Genomic DNA, 16,793 nt, shown 5'->3' with positions numbered 1-16,793 from the left:
AGGTGCCTGCTACATTCTACATGCCACATGTTCGCCCAAGTCCTGGGCCTTCTGCAACACTTCATAACCTTGTCATTTTTACGGCGATGGGCTATCAAAACCCACCCAGCTTCCAAGCTGTTCCTTACTTTTGTATTTAAAATCGCACATTCACAGCTGCCTTTCAAAATCTGCAGGCCGCCTCCTTAATTTACAACCTGAGTTAAAATCTGTTGCCGGTTGTCTGTAGCCAAGGCAAGGTTTCTAACCAAACCAGAAAGCAAACTAAGGACTGAGTCCTGCGCAAGCGCAAGACATCGTCCCTTGCTAGGTAACACTATTCCTGCGTACGAAACGCATTGCTGGAAATGCCTTATAACTAAAACGTTAATTTGCTTACGCTAACGGGGGTTTTGTCGTGGCGGAAGCCTCGACTATTCAAACTAGTTATTTACACTTCTTCATTTTTCCATTCTTGATACATCCACACAGCCGGTTTAACCACTCTGCAAACTAGGGGGTCGCTTGGGGCGGAAAAAACAGTACTAATAAAAAAGAATGGCACATGGCATAGAACAAAATTATAACAAGCTTCCAAATGTAGAAGGAGAAGGTAGGAAAGTATAAATGTCTAAGGTCGGGGCTTTTTAATGTTCCGCCAACAATACTTGGCATCGAAAACAAAAGGTTAATGTGTGGGCAGTGAAGTCAACAATGAAACCTGACAAAAGGATTGCCTCTGGAGTTGTACCTTTAGTCGTGTCATTTTTCCGACAAATTTCTTGCTTTTACTCGGTTGTTTTGGTTGTCTTACTGCTTCTTTCCTTTGGAGGTTACATGTACAGATATCAAATGGCAAGTAACTTCATTGCATACTTGGAAGTTTCTGTCACAAACAATTCATACATTTAAGTAATCTGTTGCAACGCTATGATCAGAATTCAACATAAAACTGCACTGCAGGAATGCAACGAAAAAATCTACCACATAACCTTGATACCTGAGCAATGTAAAATCATTCTTCTGTGACGTACCAACATGGCAGACATAAAGAGATATCAGGGGTATAAGCTTTTCCACGCTAAAGCTGATCAATTTGTTCCTCAATGTCGGAAGAAAGACTTGGGCTATCCTCCTTGTCAATACAACATGAGATTTAAAAAAAAGCGGATCTGTATCTACGTTTTCTAAACTGAAAGCGCGGAAAATAAAACTCTTATTTTAATGCGCATTTCAATTAATACACGCTTAATACGAAGTGTGTACTAATTGGCCACACTTAAAAAATGCATTCAAATATCTATCGTAACCGCCACAAAACAACATTACAATAACAATAGCCTAATCTTACCTCATTAATGTGAAACCAGGGCTCGCCTTTGCTCCGCAAGAGAACCAACATTTGGTTCCATATTTGAAATGCCAATTAGCATCACATGTCGTTAGAACAGAACTGGTATAAACTTTAAAAATAATATTTCTGTCGCGACAAGGAACTGTCGCAGTTCTGTCCAACAGCTAACTAAAGCAAATTCAGTCGCGTCAACAGCGCACACTGGAAAGACCTTGACATCTGCTACAGTTGGCATGAACCGTTAATATAGACACCCAATCCAGTTAACACACTACGCAAACGTCTCGTTTATCGGCTGTTGGTATACAATACAGAAAAACAGAAATGTACTATATTCAGTACCACGTTCTCCTTTGTTATGGGGACTATCTCTGTAATTTAAATTCAGAATTTTTATTCCTACCAGTGCACTGAATTAATTTTCTGTAGTTGCTGGGAGGGGGGTGCCAAATACCTTTGCGCTGGCCCCGTAATAACTGTACATGTGCTTATAACACTTTCACCCTCAAGTTACATAAACAAATGATTTATTATTTATCCATACAGCATAATATTTCCCGCGATTACAAAGAACCTAATCACCATTTTCCCAAGAAATAATTGCTTAAAAGCGCTGAGAATTTCCTTATTCACTGCTGGCCAACCTTTCCAGCTTACATAATTTGTGAAATGTTTCGGGTGGTATAACATGGTTTCAGAGGTTAACATACTTTGGTAGCATTTTTACGAAGACAAATTAAATACTTTTTTCATTGCAAAGTTACGATTATTATAATTATCTTGGCACGTGAACAAATTGAACCCGTCTTAAGCAGAACAGAATTTTTGAGGACATGCGTTGAAGAAAAATTCGTAGACTACTTTTTGACACCGAACGGTGTCTTAAATGGACACGGGAGTAATTTCAAGGATATCTTTCATACGCAACGGAGCAAGGAACAGTGGCAGAAGGTTTCCAGCGGGTCGAAACCCGTTTGTTCCCTCTCAGCAAGGATTATCATAAAAGGAATGCGAGAAATGAACTGACATTTCAACAGATACGCGTCTGCAAGGCACGCTTTCATCAGTTCTGGTTTCAAACTTGGAATATTTTAAGCGCTCGATTTTTGTTGCAAACAGAACAGTTTAGGATGGCTGTATTTTCATGTCGTATTATACATTATATTCCTTAAAGTGTACCATGTACTTACCACAAAACAAGAATTAAAATGTTGTGACTTAAAGAGCAAATTTCAAGCGCTGTAGTCGTTCATACGTCTGGAATCTCTTATCTTCAGCCACGAAACTAATTCGTCTTGGCTTAGAGATCGTACATAACATTGTTACGATGCAGCTTCATCCCAGACGTCTCGATACGAGTGTCTAGAGATGATCTCTGTTTCTGGGAGGGGCCAGACAGTGAGGTGAATTAAACCACACCTCAATGTCAGTATGTCCGACATCGACTTCGTATATTATAATGGTCACCCCGTGCACTTTTTATTAGTTTAAAAATGCAATGGGGGAATGTCCGGACGCCTCATATATTGGTAAATCCTGCCTAATATAACCAACGTATTAGGCTCAAACCATTCCAACTTCATTCCTTCATCAATATGGCTCATCTATTGGTGAACAGTCAACGCTGTATAGTCTGACCTACTGAGAAAGCGTAGTTTCAACTACAAATACTGTCCACAGATGACGAGAAAATCCCTGCAAGGGGGAGTCGTTTCTGGTCGGTGCGGGGGGAATGTTACTTATCAACTGGACTAGTGGGTTGCTATCGGTGGGAAGTGTGATACGTCAGAGTTTTATGCTACTACACAGACTGAAAACATCAAGCAGTTAATAGCAGCGTGTAGTGAGTGCACCTGCGGGTGTTGCGATAATATTCTAGATTAAATCACTGAGCTGCTGTGAGGTAATCTTAAAGCTGTACCCATTAGAACACATGAAAGCCTGTCGTCTGTTGTTCGTTCAGTGGTTGTGCAATGAATGCTTTTAGGATGCGTCGTCACTCACCGCGAAATCTTGCGCATGCGCGTTTAACGAATTCCTAGCAGGGATTTTCTCCTGGTCTGCGGACTGTAAATATTCGCGAAGTCATCGTCCCTTTCGAAGACGACGGTACAGGTGGACGGTCGGTCCCAGGGTGACAGCATGCCTACAGTATGCTGCGATAGTAACCTACGCTATCAACTTCATTGAGCAGAAACGAAAGAAGCTGGTCTCAGATTACGACGTGGTGCGATGAAGAGAAGTGCTCACATATGAACATCAACTCTACCAACTAGCATTTGCTAAGAGCATATATAGTCATTGACATTTAGCTGAGCAAATTATGGGCTGGTTGTAATTTGCAGACCACAGACAGCGAGCGTTACGACTCAATATACGTCTCCCTCACACACACACAGCGGTTGGGTGAGTGTCAGTTCACTGCCGGAGTTGGATCTCCCACTAAGGAGATGGAACATCCCGTACAGAAAACGCCTAAACGAGCTTCAGTTCTCAGCACGTCTTGAAGAGTTAATTTTAAAGAGTGCTTTATACTGATGGGGTAATTCAGTTCCAACAAAACCAGTCCTTCATTCCAGTTTTCCTTTGTATGATTTGAGGTTTCCACGGCGGTGAGTATGAAGATTTCTGTCTTCTGGGTTGTTGCGCCGTGTAGTCTCGTAGATATCAGAGGTCCATGCTGCCTCCATCATCATCATGATGGAGGCAGCATGAACCTCTGAAACGGTGGATATCTACCAGACTACATGGCGCAATAACGCAGAAGACAGTTATCTTCTCCTTTTCCTTGTGGTTCAAGAAGACTATCGCGGTAGACCGATGTCGTCGTACACCGTGACAGTGAGGTGAAGTAAAGCAAGTTAGAAATCTGGCCCCTCCCAGAAAAAGAGATCATCTCTAGACACTCATGTCAGACGCCTGGGATGAAGTTGCTTCGTAATTATGCTGTGTACGATCTCTAAATCAAGACGAATTAGATTCGAGGCCGAAGACCAGAGATTGCAGACATTGTATGAACGATAGCAGAGCTTGTAATTTCTTTCTTAGTATATTAATTCTTGTTGTGATAAGTACATGGTACACTTTAAGAGATACAAATGTCTCTAAAGTTCGTATCTTGCACATAGAATTTTTGTCCACATTCAGAGTGTAACACGAAACATTAAACCATAATGCCAATGAACAAAAACCACTGGAAACAAATAAGTCTGCGTCCCTCACACTTTTAACCTCATAAATACTGTATAGATAACACAGTGATAATATGGATAATATTAATGAGTGTTTTTCGCTCGCTGAGAAAAGTTACTGAACTGAGAATGTTTTGCAGTCAAGGAAAATTTATGCATTTTTTTTACAAGTAACAGAGTCCACTTTCAGTTTCCTTAAGTATGAGTTGCGTAAAAACATTTTTTAAGATCTAGCTGAATAATTTAAATTAGTATTTGTGTGAATAAAATATATGTAGTGAAAAAGAATCAACACACTATCACGACTCTAACACGCATATTTCACTTTAAAAGGCTAGTCTGCTAGGTTAACCACTACAACTACTAACGAATGTAGATTCCCAAGCGAAGAACATTCACTACCTTAGTTTTGCCGTGGACCCTAGTTTCCACGTCACAGAGAAGTCATTGGTATTCGTTCGTTTTCTTTAAATTAGGCACACATGATGGTCCCTTTGATTAATACGTATCTGGCATATATGATTGTAATTAATTAAATGCAGAAGAAGGCACACAGGATAAATTCAAGTAAATTACGAATAACTCAAAATATAACGCCGGCTCTAAACTTGCATAACTTTCGATTTCGGACATTTTTCGCGCCTGATGTTTCTTGGATTTAATTAAAATTTCTGAATAAAGGACTATGAATTAAAAATAAGTCCTTAAAACATAAGTCTCTGTGAGTTAACATGTGTTCGGCGGCAGTGGAAGTCTGAGAACCACTGTTTTAGATATTTCGTGGGACTTCTTGGTCAAGGTATCGGCCCGCCAAAATATCTCCGTGTACACAAGTCAAAGCAACATCGGTATTTGCATTCCCAGTATCCGAGCGCAATAAATCTCGTTCACTACTGTACTAGACGCATTTCGGTACCGAGAATAAAAAGAATCTACAAAAACCAGATGTGATCTGGAAAAGTATTAATACATACATTAGCCAAACTTGCGGGCGGAAGGAAAATGTTCCGTCCGCCTATAGCGGAACTTCTGAACGACACTCACAGTTTAGGACGTGTTCTTCTGCTGCAACCTGCTTGAAGTGGCGGTGGAACTTCTTCTGCCGGGACTTGCTGGAGCTTGGCTGCTGTTCAGGTGATGGCGGCCCCGCGGGTGTCACCAGGGGGTCACAGGCAGGCTGAGGGCGGGCTTGTGTCATTACCGGGGTACTGACGCTCAGGTGTTTCAGCGCTTGCCTGCAAATCGTAAAGGGTACGTTCCGTAACGTTGGCATTCCTCACTAGCCACACTGTTCGCTTGTTGCATTGCACGTCGAGCATTTCCTTCGAAGACTGAAAGAAAGTCATGTGTCAGTCAAACCGGAAACTATACACAACATTCTCATTGCATTCGGTATACCACGAAACAAATTTGGTACGTTAATACGTATTCAAAACCTGCTGCAAGGTTCGTATAAGCAAACATGTCCGATTTATTTCCTTTCCAGAATGCACCGAAACAAGATGTTTCTGGGTTGTTGAGCCGTGTAGTCTGGTAGAAGTTTACCGACGTTTCAGAGGTCCTGCCCCCTGATGATGGAGGCAACAAGGACCTCTGAAACGATGATAAACTTCAACAACCCAGGAGACAGCCATCTTCAGACTCACCGCCGTGATAACCTCAAATCCTACAAGTATATGCTTTATCACCATTGCTTTTCAACTCTGTTTTAGAATACGCCATTTCAAAGGTTAGCAAACCAAAAGGATTGGAATTTAATGGGACACATCGATACTGATGATCTTAATGAATCGGGAGAAAATACAAATATCAATAAGAAATCACATAAGTTGCATTGGATGGCAATTTATACTAATGAAGCCGTTCTAGAGGCAAACTCAAGGGAATCTTAATAGACCAATGTGATCACGTGTGGTCACCAGACTGACTAAAGGATCGAATTAGATAAAAGGAGCTTATAAGTAATTTAAATGTGACAAAATTCGAATACTTAGAAACGACAGTAATAATAAATTAATTATTCGGTTTTGTCCGTCTAATCACAATTATATTTAAAATTTACAAATAAGATAATTAAAATATCATTTTATGTTCCACATCGAATAATCGATTTACATTTGGAACATAAAATGATATTTTAATCATCTTATTTGTAAATTTTAAATATAATTGTGATTAGACGGACAAAACCGAATAATTAATTTAATATTTGATTCATAATATTACGCAATTATACTATCTTACGACAGTAATAACTTAAAATTGAATTCACTAGAAACTTAGTCGTAGACTAAATTCGGGGAACGCATGATACCGTGTAGTTTAAAATCTGTGGTCTTCCCGTCTGCTGCCACAAACGTAATATTAAAACGGAACACCTTTAAAATAAAAATATAATGTTGTTTTATACGGGAGTGAACTTTGTCTCACAAGTCTAAGATCACAGGATCAAAGTTTCTGAGTACAGGATAATAAGGAGAATATTTGGACCTAACAGGGATAAAGTGACAAGAGGGTGAATGAAACTGCACAACGAAGAACTCTATAAATTAATTATACTCTTGACAAAACATGCCTATCACTGGGATGTCCAATCAGAAGAATGAGTTGGGCGGGGCATGTAATGCGGACTACGGTGGCAAAGGATACAAAATTGTATTGTAAAACCTGGATTCTTCAGGCTGAGAGCACAGACCGCTGGCGTGGACTTGTGAAAACAGTATTGAAACTCCGGGATCCAATCGACGAGAGAATTTCTTGACTAAATGTGTACTATCAGCTTCTGGGGAAGGTCTCTGCTCGATTAAATTAGTTGATTTTATTGGAGAGGGTCTGCAGAGTTTATACAGGACAACAGAAACTAAATTAGAAGCCTAAGTTACGTAAGTGATAATGGTGTTAAAGCCGCACGCACCTAAGGTGTTCTCACGACAGCCAAGCTGATGGTACGAAATTAAACATTAGAGTACAAGAATATGGCGACCTTTACAGGAAGAACGCGCATGCCAAATTTAATCAGAATCCCTATAACAGAAAGTTATTAAAGGGGCACACACGAGGCTACATGATTGCGCAAACGTTTCCTTCCTTCGAACAACAGAACCTGCAGTCGCTTCTCACAATTGACAAAAGGAGTGACGTATCATCATAATCAACAAGCTAAAAGCACCTGGAGGAACTTCCTAGAGTAGAAACGTCAGTGGGGACGTGAAGGTCACATGTTTTCATTGGATCAAACGGCTACACAAAGCAGCACAATCCAACTTCAGTCCAGCTGGTTTCTTCGAGCCCTCGGTACCAAACTGTCTCTGAAATGTTCTCTGCACGAAGTGTATAGCGAGAACGCATTATGGGTTGGTCGTCCCTGTATGTCCGTCCACCTGCCCAATAGATTCTGAACGGATTCGGATTAAATTTGATGTGTACGACCTCAAAATCGTACATTTGAATATCCTGCGAGCGGTGATAACAAAATGACGGTTGAGGGTAGTCATTACGTAGACAATGATGTGCTGCGATCTGGTGGCCAAGGTGGAACTACCGAAGAAGGCGGATTATCGATACTTACATGCACGTTGCAAGAAACGCGTGACAATTTTTTTGTGTTCTGGTATTGAATAAACTTTCTGAGCTTGATTAGTTTGGTATAACTGGGTTTCCCGAGCGCCGAATTTTTAGGAATTTGTATTGATCCGTTTAGAATTGTGACACTTCTAAAGCAGCCATTATCAAGAAAAATAATGTAAAATACGACAGTAAGAAATACGTTTTAAGGTTGACTCAAGTTCCATGACTGGAACTTTTAAATACCTGAATAAATTTGGCATCTAAACGTACGAAGGGAAGTAAATTACTAACGAGGCTAAAATTAAATTTTGACAAAGTAGTCACATTAGACATATTTAAACGCTTAACTTTGTGAACGTTTTTAAAAAGGTTATTTGTTAATTTCTAATTCAGGAAGTCAGACGAAAAAGGCCTATATACAAATTAATATATGTCCAAAAAACTAATTACACGGAACAAGGGCCTTCAAAAGTTTATTATCCTTCAAATGGCAAAAAATACCTCATTTTATGGAACTTGTTACGTGTTTAAAGGAACAAGGCAATGCGCCCTTTTGTGAGCCGCGTAAATCCAGTTCATACATTCGTTCCTTTTATTAAAATTCAGTGTGACCCCTCCCCCTCTACGTCCAGTCCTCTTATATGGTCTTTTACTTTCACATATTCGAACTGAATATTGTAAGAACTTTCCATCACTTGCATGAGTGCTACATATATCGCCCATCGTATCCTCCTTGGAACACCTATAATAGTACGCTATGAACACAAATTATGAAGCTCCTCAGTATGTAATTTTCTTAATTTTCTCTATTAGGTGTAAATATTCACATAAAACATTCTCCGTAACATTTTTCTATTGCAATAAGACTATTATTAAGTTTTACGTCCGCAAAAAACCACGTGTAAGATTTACAGATGGTTGTCTATGGATTATTGCGCTGAAGATGGAGGCAGTATGTTCCTCCGAAACACTGGCACACAGCAAAGATGCTACACGGCGTAGCAACACAGACCACCGTGTTTTCCAAAATCACCATGAAAACATCAAACCTTACGGATAAAATTTTAGATCTAAACAAACGCTTTGACAATACACACAGCCCTAAGGTACGAAGAAAGTCCCTCCTTATCTCATTCTACACGAAACAGCCTGAAACAGTCATCAAATGCTTCAAGGACAGCCTGTTGTTTTACCAACGTCCCCAGGGTACGCACGCAGTCGATCTGAACTTGAGGACTCGGTGACACGGCTTAACGAGGCTGTGTTCAAGTGCAGTCGGGCAAAATATCGACTCTACGTATCGACTTTGTGGTCTGCGACACGCGACCCCTTGGCCCACACACCATATCCATCCCGTATCAAAGATCGATTTCCTGTTCCATGTTACTATATTTAACCGGTTAATTATACATGCGTGGCTTTACGGACTCAGAATTGTATCCTTCAGCAATCTGCTGTAATAATACCAATCGCACGTACACTCTGTGCAACAGAAAAATCGCACTTAAAACAATTAAAGTCCAAATCCAGAAACGACTTAAGAGTACAGTTGTCAGAATTTCTACCACAATAGCCTTCTGCTTGTCCCATTAAAACGTTTGTCTAACTTCCATAAATTACGATTATTGATGCCAGATGTTTACTAAGAAGTTTAAGAAACATATGAATTAATGCTAACTTTCCCGAAACGTGACGAAGGCTTTGCCATCCATCCATACTTCTCTGGAGATAAGTAGGGACCTGGTGTACATGCAAAGATCAAATTCGCAAGCTCCAGTCCTGATGATGATTTTTTTTAATGCACATAGTTAATTTGCACAAATACTCATTTGAACTATGCGGCTGTAGATTATTCAACTGTTTCAAAATTTCGTATGGGATTGACAGCAAGACCAAACAGAAATGGACACCGAAATATGCAGATTGTGAGATTGTGGTACTCTAAAGAAGACATGCAAGTCCAGTAACATTTTGTTAACGAGCAATGAATAGTTAGTATTTTCGTTCACATTACGTGTGGGGGCAGTAAGTACAGTAGATTCCGGTTAATTGGACCATCGGTTAATCGGGGTAGCCGTTTATTTGGGGCAAATCTTAAAGAACAAACCTTTTTAACTCTTTACGTGGAACATCGCATAATTGGGGCAACCGCTTAATTAGGCCAAAGTGTTCTAGTCCCGATGTGTCCCAATTAACCGGAATCCACTGTAGTTTATAAATTTCCCGTGATTTTTATATTCACTGGCATACCGATTTAAAGGTTCCGTTTTCGAATTTGACTGTGGGAAAATAACGTACTTTCCAAAAACAGAGACATAGAAGCGTTTTTTGTTTGCTGAAGAATACTAACTGCACATATAAAATAACATTTCGTATCAGACTTTGCTAGGGCTATTTTAAAAACCTGGCACCTTCCATAAGATATCTAGAGTCTCCAGCTCCAACCAGGGAACCCATTAGTCTCAGCATGGAGTCAATTAGGGGTTGACCCTAACGCTGAGGCGAAATAACTTCGCTGCTAATCGACCTCACGTTTACTTCATCTTGGGTTCTGTTCGCTATTTTTGATCTGCTATTTGATATAGGCGTCAGTGAGATTGAATTTTGTAACGGATACGAGGAGAGGGTTTCGTATACTTTGGTCACAATGTACACAGTGTACTCTTGTTTGTGCAGCGCCAAGTTATGCCCCTCAGTATTGTGGTGTAGCTGGCCAATCTCTTTTGCCATATGACTGACGTTCGAGGTTCAAACCATCCTTTCTTCGCCTTCAATAAATGGTTTGCCACGATATCTTCGCATGCGAGTTTTCGCTTTTGTTGAGGGGGGAGGGTGCAGGTGGACGGTAGGTATCGTGTACCAGGGTTCACAGAGCAAAGCTGCTGAAAGACAGGACGAATGGACAAGTTGGAAGGCGCCGAGAAACTAGGTTATGGCGTTTGCCTCGTCTGATTCAAAATGTTGCGTTTGTAGCCGTTGCTCAAAGAAACCCTTTCGCTAATGAAAGAGAGCTGAAGACTGCTACAAACTTCCTGGACGGAATCGAAGAGTATTAAGAAACGAACTAAAAGGAGCTGATCTCAGATCACGATATGTTGCGGTGAAGGATGTTCTTAGATTGAAAAATAAGCTATGCCGCCTAGCATCTGTTAAAATCAGTGCAGATCTCCGATAGATATAGAACTCAGCAAACAGTAGATCGATTCTAGTTTACAGAACACGCGGACAGCGTTACAATTCCGATATGTGTTATACCCACACGCAATGGTCGTGTGTCTGCTCGCTGTTCGATATGGATCTCATGAAAGGACTGGGATACTCGATCGTTGAAGTCGCGCGAGTATTCATTTCCATTGTTCTTGATAAGAGTCACAAATTTTGAATCACGTAGTTGAATAATATAGAATTTCACATTTTAAATAAATGTGCGAAAACAACACGTTCATAATACATGACAACAACTGAAATGGAACTTGCAAATGCGATGTCCGCGTCTACGCTAGTCCCCTACACTATCGAATTGTCTACCATGGAACATGACTGTCGAAGCAAAGTAGTCTTTATCGCCGACTTGCCGTCGCAATGGAATCGCACGTCTCGAGAAACAACAAGACAAATTTGTATCTTTGCTTGATAGACATCCAAGTAAAATAAATGTAAATGGAAGGCAGATAAAAACCATATGCAAAAACCACAATGGGTTTCAAATTGGCATAATGTCACCAGCTGTAAGATTACATCTCTTCTGGTTTCGGACAACTTTACAGCTTTATTTTGCTGCAGAGAGCGTACGACGACTCTGGAAGTTATTTAATGGGTGCATTTGTCTTCAACTGTACAACAGACAACTAAAATAAAATAATTTATTTTTATATAGAGACACTTCCGTTTACATTTCACCGACTTTATATAAAGTTTAGACACAGTAACGGCACACTGCAACCAGATGGTCGTATTAACTGTGGTGTATAGAAATAAATGCGAGAGGTCACTGCTCTTCGTGTATAAATGCGACTAGCGAGGAGTCAGATTTAGAAATCTCAAAGGACCACCTGCCATATTTTTATTTTCAGAAGTGAAGGGAATTCACAGCAATTATAACATACGCTCTCCTTATACGAGTTCTAAGTATTAAAATACAGCATAATTCCTCATCATTATCAATAAGTACAATAAATTTCTTTCTTGATTCCTTCTTTAATCAGGTTACTTGGCTTTTATCTTTAAGTTCCCAACTACACAAATCATGTTGTATTAATAACTTCTTTAAGATACGTAAATCAATAGCAAAACGTCACAAAATATGTTGCCTTTGTGGTAGCACATTGAACTAGTACCCAATAAGTCACAGGAATGCCAGCCAAATTAAAACTTTTCTTCTTTCATGCAGCCATTATGTTGTTATTTTCACATGAAACAAAGAAGTTTTTTTTCAGACTGTTGTATGTTTTGTGATACATCACTTTACAGCCCTATTCCCTTTGGGGCCCATCCAGCCTCCTATCCAATGGGTACCTGAGTCCCTTCCCCGGTCGTAAGGCGCGGTCGGGGCGTAACGTTTGCGAATCAACCCCATCTAGAGCCGAGGTTAAGAATGAGTAGGAGCTATACCACCTTCCCCCCCCCCCCCCCCAAGAGCCAAAATGATGTGCAGCGAGACAGAAAAAAATACAAGTGATTCTCGTGTCGATTCCACCTCACAAGTTTGTTCGTCCGCCGCTGCTGGTATTACTAAAGGTAAGAAATTTGAAGTACGGTTTCAGGGTAGTTCCCAATGGCATTACGTCCGTACCAAATCATATCGAAATCCGTCTAGCGGTACTCGAATCGAATTATGCCGAAGGACAGACAGACATGACGAGCTCTATATGCGTTCGTTTCATGCACATCGTGTAAGGAACGTATAACTGAAGACACTGAAGGCTATCAAAGTTAAGTGACAGCAACAATTATAAAAGTCTATCTTTACAGTTTTCCACCAGAAGTTCAATTTTATAATCTGCGAGTAAACGAGACCTGGGATGCCTCGAGAAGGTTTACAATGGCTGAAAGCTTGTTTAGATGAATAATACCCACAATGAAGATGGCTGTCTTCTGGGTTGTACCGCTATGTAGTATAGTACAAATTTACTGACGTTTCAGAGGTCCCTGCCGGCTCCATCGTCATAGCAGGTTTGTACACTACATCGTAAATTTACTATTCACTTTCCTTTCATCCAGGTCCAGTGCGAGCTTCAATGCCAACCCAAATGAGGAGAAATTACCTTCATCGCAATAAACAGATAACATGAAACTCCAAGATAATGAATGTGATGACAGCCGGTAAATATGGTCCTTATTTTTAAAAAATTCAGTCAAGGAAACCGTTACTCGGTAGCAGCAACTTTCAATTTGCGGAGTAAATAAATAGAAGGCCGAGCAATGTTCAAACAAATGTTTGAATTGTGTTCGTAATCATCAGTTCTCTCTCTCCTAATGCGACAGCAGCATAAAGATGTCCACAGAGAACAGATCAGTAAGACCGTGTACAAAAGCTCTCTAATTTGAAAGTAACAAGAAATCTGATGTATGATACATGAACATTTGATACGTGGTTATTAGCCTATTACGGCAATATATACGATTACAGACACCCAAATTCACACATCCAGGAAAATCATAAAATGTATATGATCAAACGCTATTCGCAAAGATCCGCTGTCAACACCAAACGTTCTCAACAACAAAACAGTACCACCGACGTGGTACATGACACAGTTTCTATCCTACTACAAAAGAAAGATAATCTTACGGTATTAGATATTACTCATACTGAACTCAGTAATTTTATCCTACATCTTCGCAGTCTATGGATGTAAAACTTGGGTAAATTTTAATCTGTGCACCACGTCGATTCATCGCCCTGATGACGGAGGCAGTATGACCTCCGAAACTTTGGTAAACATCGACCAGACTACACAGCGCAACAACCCAGAAGACAGAAATCTTCATACTCATCGCCCTGATGACGGAGGCAGTATGACCTCTGAAACGTTGGTAAACATCGACCATACTATACAGCGCAACAACCCAAAAGACAGAAATCTTTGAGTATATCTTATTAAATGCAAAAATTCAGTTTTTCCTTGTATAAAAATACAAGAATACAGTGTCGTCCTTATCTACGACATGTTTTAGAAAAATGCAAGGAAAAGAATGCCGGATATAAACTGCAAGGATACATCTCTGTCGGATGAACTGAAATAAACGTAATGGTATTAATAGGTAATTAAAGAAGGTAGGGGACGTAGCTTGCAGAGCAAATAGAACATCGGCGAAACGGATACAAGTAAAGATTCCAGACACGGACAAACCTGTACACAGGCGCTATGTTCAGTTTTGCAGATACAGCGCGTAATTAGGACGCACACCGCAAATGTGACGTCACTCACATCAGGAACACGGACACACTGGATCACAGCACAGTCTCACGTGGCAGCGCAGCTTAGCACGAAACTGAGGAGAGGAAGTCGCTAGGATTCTCTTGGCGCAAGTTCAAGTATCCGGGTACCACGTAACTGCCTAAAGCTATGTAAGATTTGAGGTTTACACGACGGTGAGTGTGAAGATGGCTGTCTTCTGGGTTGTTGCGTCGTGTGGTCTTGTAGATATTTACCGACGTTTCAGAGGTCCTCCTGATGGAGGCAGCAAGGACCTCTGAAACGTCAGTAAACATCAACCAGACTACATGGCGCAACAACCCAGAAGATACCAATCTTCTTCCCTAAAGCTAGTTTTTCCACGTTCCCTTTTCAAAAAGACACGCACATCAACTTCCGCCTTTATTTTTTATGACGCGTGTTCAACTTCTTCTTCCCGTGAAAGGGATGCTGTGTGCCCTAATACACGGGTAAAAAAAGGCAGCGTGGCGAATATGATCACTTATGTTCATCTGGTATCGAGAATAACAATGCATGGAACTATATATCTAGTCCCATAGTTTCAGTATTTCCTGCCAAAATTTTATACAAAAAGGAATCTCTATCATTCAGTTAATATTACCGGCTCCATCTATGCCATCTAAGCCAAGTGGCGTCTTCACTTCATGCTTTCCGTCTAAAATTTTCTATACAAAAAAACAACGTTATAAAACATTAATGCAGCGAGTTAAAATTTCAAACATTGCAATGCAGCGAATATTCGATGTTGTTTGGAGTTTCCATTTATATCTTATGCACGAAAGTTCTGCACAAAGCTGGATTATTAATTGCCGTTGGTCCACTTACTAATTTATAAAGTTCTGTATATTCTTTTGTAGAAACTGGAGCATTCAACGGCAGGTGATCTTTTTCCTGTACAAATTAAAGCATTCAAAGGCAAAGAGATCGTAGTAATTTCTCTCCAGAATTTTTTGTTCGTGGTATAATTGGTTTCTTAGAATTAGTTGTCCACATGCAAATGCATCGAAAATATATAGACTTGGAAACTTCGAGTCTGGAGGAAGGATACGCCAAAGAATATCGTATCACACGGCCCCTTTTAAGACAACGATATTCGAAGATGGCTGTCTTCTGGGTTGAGAGCTTCTGACTTACATAACCGCATTCCACCACATTTGATTTTAATGCCAATATTACGTCAGGCTTGGCCACAGTCTAACGTGCCTTTTCCACTGGCCGACAAGTTAGCGGACAATTAAGCCTAGACCTGAATTCCATATGGTTCCTCCACCTACGACATTGGCAGTAACCATGAGTGGCGGATGTAATCATAAAAGAAAACATATTCCTGGGACAGCCCGTTCTTAGTGTAGTTTGCGTATGGCAAAATAGAAGGTTTTTAAAGTAAACGCATAAGAAGTTCTGTATTATGACGATGGAGTAACTAAAGACGGGAGTACAGCCAACCTCCAAACACCAAAGTGCATATCAGATACATGAGGTGTTCATTTAAAAAACGCAACCCTGACTCCTACACACGAACCCAATCACACAGAACGTCGAAACCAATACTAATAACTTTTTGCTGCCGTATCTCGTTATTGACCGCCACGGTGGTCTAACGGTTAGAACGCTGGCCTTGTAATCCTGGGGTCTCGGGTTCGATTCCCGGCGGTGCCCGAATTTATAACTTGTGTTGGGCAAGGCCGTGGTCTAGGCAACACGTAGTTTTCCTCCGGGGGCTTCCCCGGTTTCTCCGTGGCATCCCAACAATTACTCCATTCACACACAGAAGAAGGCAATGGCAAACCACTTCTGGATCATTTGCCAAGAACGTACATGAACAGGTCCCAGTCCGAGAAAAGTATGGAAGGATCCTGTTCATATGGACCTGTCGTCAGACAGAACACTAAATAATAATAATCTCGTTATCACTGCTAGAAATAGGTGCGGCCGTAACTTCAGCTGTTCTGTCTCTCGATAACCTGGACAGTTTTTGCGCAACTGGCGTGAGCAGCGGCCAAGCAACCAGATTGACCTTGAAAAGTGTCACTGGAGACCTGGAGAGTCTGCTACAAAGGGTGCAGGGCTGTATCTGATTTAGTTTCTGTTTCGCAGCGCGTGTCGTTGGGTTCCGTTAAATGTTACGTTCTGTGCTTGATGTCAAAAACAATATTGGTTTTATGAATCACCCGCTGCCAAAGTTTCTCGTCTTCTACAGAGATGCGAGCATCGCAATTCAACAATCTCAACAGCACGCAAAAATGTTGTTGCTAACAAATG

The 16,793-nt window shown here is 40.6% G+C and overlaps 1 protein-coding gene across 10 annotated transcripts in view; it reads right to left on the bottom strand.

Moving 5' to 3' along the window:
- Positions 1-16,793, bottom strand: part of LOC110830045 (GRAM domain-containing protein 2A) — a 122,949-nt gene that overhangs the window by 14,025 nt on the left and 92,131 nt on the right. For all 10 annotated transcript variants that reach the window (XM_087347980.1, XM_022064425.2, XM_087347978.1 and 7 more), the window contains one exon: positions 5,569-5,759. In XM_087347980.1, the coding sequence (XP_087204106.1) occupies positions 5,569-5,759 (191 nt within the window). The remainder of the gene's footprint in view (positions 1-5,568; positions 5,760-16,793) is intronic.

This window comes from Zootermopsis nevadensis, unplaced genomic scaffold (genome assembly GCF_977971745.1).
Source record: "Zootermopsis nevadensis isolate Lab colony 2312 unplaced genomic scaffold, Znev_1.0 Znev_ptg000012l, whole genome shotgun sequence".
Classification (NCBI taxonomy): Eukaryota; Metazoa; Arthropoda; class Insecta; order Blattodea; family Termopsidae; genus Zootermopsis; species Zootermopsis nevadensis.
Note: the sequence above shows the minus strand (reverse complement) of the source record. Positions and strands in the feature narration are given on the sequence as shown.